Genomic DNA, 6,910 nt, shown 5'->3' with positions numbered 1-6,910 from the left:
TCTTAAAATATTTCACGTGGCACCCTCTGTTGTCATACAAACACCCATGTTTGTGTGAAAGAATTTCGGTAGACCATTATCTTAATGCTGTATTTTTTCCCCTTAAAATTATTCTCATATACAGAAGTCTTTAGTCATTAATTGGTCACATTTCAAAATATTACTAGCACTCCCTGGTGGATAGCATAATTAATAATCTTGAGGCTTACCAGCATCACAGAAGAAGAGTTTTCATTTGGGTCAGGGTTGTTCTCAATAGAACCTGGGAATCACATTATGCTTGAGGGAACATTAATTAAAAGAAGGTCCTAGATTAACTATTTTTTTCCTGCATATTGTTACCCTCTGATTTCTGGTTAACAATACCATAATTTGAGAGAGGGGATCTTGTAATCTAACACATCTGAATTCAAAGAATCTGAACTTTTCTACATAGTGGATTTGGGTTGACATTGCAGGAAATTAATTCTACGGAAGGGAAGTAAGTATTGAAATGAAATCAATAACGCAGTTTTATATTTTTCAAAGTGCAAAAATAATAGAGTTCTTTAACAACACATTGCAACAACAGTGCAAAATATTAACAATACACCAAAGGAAGATTCAATCCCATGATTCAGCATTTCTCTCCTGGCCCCAAACAAATGAATTAATCTTGCTTTGTTTCCTATTGTCACTTACTTGGCCATAATAACAGAAGTTGAAAAGTAACAAATGACAGGATTAAGTACAAAAGTGAACAAGGTTGTGCAGCTCCATAGGACTCATTAAGAGGAAAAAGGCAGAGTAGGGTTCTCTTATTTTGAACCAACTACTTCGCAGTCTAGAGTATTTTGATTGGGAAGTGGTATACTCGGTTTAGGTTTGAACAATGTTATACTAGTACAAGAAATGTTCTGTTTTTATTATAGGCTCTTATATTTTATAAAACAGTTATTTCAGGAGTTCCCACCCTTTGGTCACAGCATCTTTTTTTTTTAAGCAAGGAAAGTCAGTTACTTTCTGAAGGAGACTAGAAATAAAAATAAAATTGCTTAGACAGTTATTAAAAAAAAACTAGCTAGCCTCAATACTCCCCTAAGTTTCATAATGCATGAGACATTGGTTTATCTTCCTTAAGTGCTGTTTCTTCTCTTCTGGAGACATTGAATATCCAGAGATCCAGTTGCAGCAGGAGATAAGACAGCCTACAGGACTTGCTTTCTGGCACTTATGGCAGAAGTTTATGGCTATGATTCCATTTTAAAACACAAATATAGGAAATATTTAACTTATGAAATGCATGGAGTGAAAGGAGTTCACATGCGCTTTGCCCCACTCTGAACGCTGACCAGTGAAAAGTAGATGCCTTTCTGGGCTAGCAGCTGTTGGTGTGTCCCTCGTTCTTTGACCTGGCCATTCTGGAATACGACAATGAGGTCGGCATTCTGGATGGTGGAGAGGCGGTGAGCAATCACAATACAGGTACGACCTTCTCTCGCCTTGTCCAGGGCTTCTTGGACAACCTATGAAGTAATTACACACATGGTTATTTGTAAGAGAAAAATCAATACTAACTTTTAAATTCCTTCTCTTTCAATATTCTTTCCATTTCATTTCCCTAAAAAATGTGTTTTGCTCATGGTTTTATGTCAGTGAGATAGAAGGCAGGTTTTGCAAAGCTAAGAACTGGGTGGGCAAAGAGATCATTTTACAACTAGCATACCTTTTTTGTTTGTTTGTTTTTAAAGAATATTTTATTTTTCCCAATTGCATGTCAAAAGAATTAACATTTTTTTTTCAATTTTGAATTCCAAATCCTCACCCTCCCTCTGTCCTCTTTCCCCTCCCTGAGACGATAAGCAATTTGATATAGGTTATATATATGCAATCATAGCACACATATTAATACTTGTCTCTCACTCTTACTAAGCCCATCTCACTATTAAAAACATTTACTAGAATATCTGTTTTTTGCATGTGCTACCATGTTGTGTTAGCATATATATAAACCAAGGCCCTTGGAAGCCTTTTGGCCTAACTTAGCTAGTCTTCTCTGAAAAGACTGGAATAATCCTTTGCTATTTGCAAATCTCCGGACACAGCTCAAGAGATTTGTGGATACTTGATTTCCCTCCCACACAAAACAATAACAAAACAACAGCAAACAACAAAAGTGATTGTTCTATTCTAAGTCCTAAATAGACAGAAGTCAGGTTTTGTGACTGTCTCACTCTCTCTGTATTCAGTTTTAGGTCCTGTGTGGACTATGACAATTGAAAACAGGACATGAAGAAATCAGGCAATTCTTAAAGCAATGGTATTAGGTGTGCTGCATAAGGAGAAAAGGATTTAGTTACCAGTACTGTGGATTCTCAACCTCTGATTTTCCTGGTTCCACTGAATGATCATTTTAAATGGCATGAAGATTCCTTTGATACCACCAGTGGAGGGAACTCCTGGCACAGGTGTAAACACTTCCCTCATCAATGCAGAACAGGAACACATCTGTAACTCATATCTAGGTCCCCACTAGTTGGGATAAGGAATCTTCCCAAAGTGGTCACATATATTCAAATTCACACTATTCAAAATCATGATTATATAGGAATAGGGTCATAGGTTCTAGCCCGGTGGAAATATGTCCTTCAAATTTGAATAACACGACCACTTCAGAGAGATTAATAATTCCCGCTAACGGGAACACCCACTTGTATAGTCTTAGAGGGGTTGGATGGGGCACTGAGTCCTTAAGTAACTGGCAAAGGGTTATTGTAGGCACAGTATGTGCTGTAGGCAGGAAGTCTTTCTGATTCCAAGACCAAACTTTTATAAGCAGCTAAGAGATGCAGTGGGTCTGGAGTCAGGAAAACCTGAGTTCAAATCCAGACACTTACTGGGTGGTCATGAGAAAGTCACTTAGCCCTCTTGTCAACCTTAGTTCCTTCAATTGTAAAATGGGGTTAGGAATAGCACCTAACTCCCAGTATTATTGTTAGGATGAAAAGAGCAAAATGCCTAGCATGATTCTTGGCATTTAGTAGGTCTTTAATAAATGCATGCTCCTTTCTGTTTCCTTTATGCTACCATTCCAACCTCTATGATTGTGAATATACTAAGTATTCCTAGTAAAAGAAAGTGAGCTCTTTCAAAGCTGGAATACAATAAGCCCAGACCTTTTCACTTTCTGTATCCAGGGCTGAAGTGGCTTCATCCAACAGCAGGATCTGAGGGTTTCTGATGAGGGCTCGAGCAATAGCAATGCGCTGTTTCTGACCCCCGGAGAGCTGAGTCCCTTTGTCTCCCACCCTGGTTTCATATTTCTGTGTTTCAAGAAAAATTTGGTTAATGTGAAAAAATATAGATGCTAGTAAAAATGAAAGTTATTATCTTGACAATGAGTTTGCAGTAAAAGAGACTTTGCTTCTTGAAGGTAAATTAAAATGAACAAATCATTATGCCAAAAGCAAGTAAGAAGGAAACTGTTAAAATAACAGAAATCAACAAGACAGAACAAAAGTATAACTGCACTGCTATACAAAAATCTTTTTGAAAAGATCGATAAAATGGACAACTCACAAATTTAATCAGCAAAATGGAGAACAAAAAAATCAAAACTGAAAAAAGGAACTGAGCAAAATGAAGCAAGAGATTAAAGTGCCCTGGTCTATGCCAATAAAACTGAAAGTTTCAACAATAGCTCACTTTAATATAGTGCTTTAAAATTTATAAAATGTTTTACACACTATTTATTTGATCCTCAAACAAATGCTGTTAGGTGGTATTGTTGTTTCTGGTTTAAAAAGAGGTTTTGACTTTAAAATACATTCATTGTGATCAATGATCACTTCATCTATTTATACTATGAATTCAAGGATTGTGCTGTTCTATTAGTAATCCTATCAATAAGAAAAACTCTTAAGTCACATGACTGTATCATTTGATATACTTTATTTTTTGTTTGTTTGCTTTTTTGACTAGGCAATGGGGTTAAGTGACTTGCCCAGGGTCACACAGCTAGTGAGGGTTTTGTGTCTGAAGCAGATTTGAACTCAGGTTCTCCTGAGACCAGGGCGGGTGATCTATCCACTGTGCCACCTAGCTGCCCCCGTTTGATATATTTTAATAAGAATATAAGTGTACATTTATATTGGAAACAGTATTTATAGGAATAGAAAGATTTTTTTCTTAATGTAATTAAAAATACCTTCTGTATTTACAGGAAATCTGCCTTTTCTAAGGATGACTGCTACCAGAAAAAGGTCAATTAAAGTGAATCTATTTAAAACCTGGACCAAGATTTTTGAGTAAATAGTGAACAAAGGGTTTTACTGAGACTAAGTCACGAAAAACTAAAACTTAGGAAACTTCATTTCATCTTACTTAATAAAATACATTAAATTGCAAGTTTCTACTCTTACAATGAGCAAAGCATGTGTGAACAGATATTCACTTTAGGTTACACCTTAAAAGCACAATTATAGAGAGGGTTCAGTGGCGAGGTGGCACAGTGGATAGAGTGCTGGGCTTGGAGTCAGGAAGACTCAGCTTCCCGAGTTCAAATCTGGCCTCAGACACTAACTAGCTGTGTGACCCTGGGCAAATCACTTCACCCTGTTTGCCTCAGTTTCATCATCTGTAAAATGAGCTGGAGATGGAAATGGCAAACTACTCCAGTATCTCAACTGACCCCAAATGGGGTCATAAAGAATCAGACATGACTGAAAAAGAAATTACTGAGAGGGTCATTGAAACAGAAATATTTGAGAGTTTCATCAACGTTTTCCCACAGACTAACAACCAGCAAGAAATAACCAAAAATAATGGCAGAATGGATCATGGTGTTAATCAGGAAGGGATGTTGGAACGGGGCTCATTTTTAAGTGGTAACTTTATTAGGAATATTTTTGTTTTATACTGATCCTTGCTTTTGTCTTTGCCACTTTGTAGAGAGGTGGTAGGATGAAATCCACTGATGAAAAGCTTGCCTCAGAGTCAGAGAAAGAAAGGTTCAAGAACTGCCTCTTAAATATACTGGATTATGTGACTCTTGTAGGCAAGTCACCTTCCCAGTGCCTTAGAGGCAATGCTTTAAAACTGAACTGTGGGAGAGCTGTTGATAGATATGAGAAGAGGGAACTTCCTCACTAAGAGTTCCTTATACTGCTCAGTCAGTCAATGAATACTTACTGAGCACCTCTTCTGTACCAGGCACCAAACACAATTATAGATCTACTCTAAAACAAAAGGAAGCCTGCATCTACAAGGACTAGAATAATGGATATCCTCCCTCTATCTGAAATAAAGACCTAGCTAGTATCATATGCAATGGAAAATTAGAAACATATGCACCAAAAAGACAGAAAGTGTTCACTGACACCATTATTATCCTACATAGTTTTAAGAATGTTAGCTATAGCTATAAGGCAAGAAAAAAAGAAATGAAAAGAATAAGCATTATCAAAGAAGTTATCTCTATTTGGTAAAGATAGAATGGTATAATTAGAAAATCTCTAGAGATTCAACAAGGAAGTTAATCAAGACTTTTGAAAGATACCAGGATGTAAAATATAACACCCTCCCCCATCACTATCATACTATATATTACCAAAAGAAACCAGGATTAATAGAAAGATAAATACAACTTATAATTACTAATGAAATATATTGAGTACTTAAGCATATCATAGGAACTATAGGAGATAACTATAAAAACAATTTTAACAGAAATAATGAATTAAATAATTAAAGAAATATCCCATACTGGACTGAGACAGTATAGTAAAATGTTGATATAACCCAAATTAACTTATAATTTGATGCAATATTAATAGCATACCATAGGAGAACTTCATAGAGAGCAAAATGAGCAAAACCAAGAAAACACTGTATACAGTAACAGTGATATTGCTTTAAGTACAACTCTGAGTGATTTACTGTTATAAATACCCAAATTAACTACAAAGGACCTATGAAGGAAGACACTATGTGTATCCAGAGAAAGAACTGATAAATAAAAGTATATTTAGAATGAGTTTACATATATATATATATAATATACATATATATACACACACACACACGTACACATATTTCTGTCTAATGGTAGCCATCTCTGGGGGAGGAGAAGTAAGAAAAAAAGGAAAAAAAAAGAAATTTTCAAGATAACTTTATTATAAACTTAAAAGGAATAGCAAGTTATACATAATAGATTTGCAGTTGTACATATAATCCTCCTTTTCTATTCTATGTTATGGAAATGTTTATTTTATTTCATAAATTAAAAATAAAATAAATAAAATTTTAAAAAAAGAAAGAATAAGTAGACAAGACTATTGGAGGGAAATTATGGGGGAGAAATGAGGAAAGGAGACATGCATTGCTAGGTTTATTTCAAATTATATTATAAAGTAGGTCATTATCAAAATAATTTGTTGCTGAAAAAATAGATGAATAGAAGAGAACAGCTAATCTAGAATCTGAATCAAAGGTGTATAATCACTATAATCACTAATCAGTGGCTAAGTCCAAGATTACAAGATTATAGTACCAACACATATTCAAAAGCAGAAGTTAAGGCTATATCCACACAGAGATAAACCAGAATTTTTAGCTATTCCAATGGTGAGTTTTAGCTTTTCTCCTTGAAATTAACAATGTGACACATACAATAATGTATTTTTCTTAATTCAAACAGAGTAACACTTTAGAATGGTAAAAAACAAAGGCAATTTTTCTCACCACTTTGAATTATTGAATACTCCCCTAACATCGACGGTATAGTAGAAAGAACAACGGACACAGAGTCAAGAAGGGTTGAGTTCAAATACACCTCAAACATTTGCTAGTTGTGTGACTTTGGGCACATGGCCCTGTCTGCCTCAGTGTCCTCATCTTAAAATAGGTATAATAATGGCACCTCCCCCTCAGG

The 6,910-nt window shown here is 35.4% G+C and overlaps 1 protein-coding gene across 2 annotated transcripts in view; it reads right to left on the bottom strand.

Annotated features, from left to right (window-relative positions):
* Positions 1-450: 450 nt before the first annotated feature.
* ABCB1 (ATP binding cassette subfamily B member 1) overlaps positions 451-6,910 on the bottom strand; it is an 81,593-nt gene continuing 75,133 nt past the window's right edge. For both annotated transcript variants that reach the window (XM_027847906.1, XM_027847907.1), the window contains exons 27-28: positions 3,156-3,302; positions 451-1,505 (exon numbers count right to left, since the gene is read on the bottom strand). In XM_027847906.1, the coding sequence (XP_027703707.1) occupies positions 1,299-1,505; positions 3,156-3,302 (354 nt within the window). In that variant the 3' untranslated portion in view covers positions 451-1,298. The remainder of the gene's footprint in view (positions 1,506-3,155; positions 3,303-6,910) is intronic.

The sequence above is a fragment of the Vombatus ursinus genome, unplaced genomic scaffold (assembly GCF_900497805.2).
Source record: "Vombatus ursinus unplaced genomic scaffold, bare-nosed wombat genome assembly UNPS02005459.1, whole genome shotgun sequence".
In the NCBI taxonomy this organism is placed as follows: domain Eukaryota; kingdom Metazoa; phylum Chordata; class Mammalia; order Diprotodontia; family Vombatidae; genus Vombatus; species Vombatus ursinus.
The sequence above is the reverse complement of the archived record's forward strand: the minus strand, read 5'-3'. Positions and strand labels throughout refer to the sequence as shown.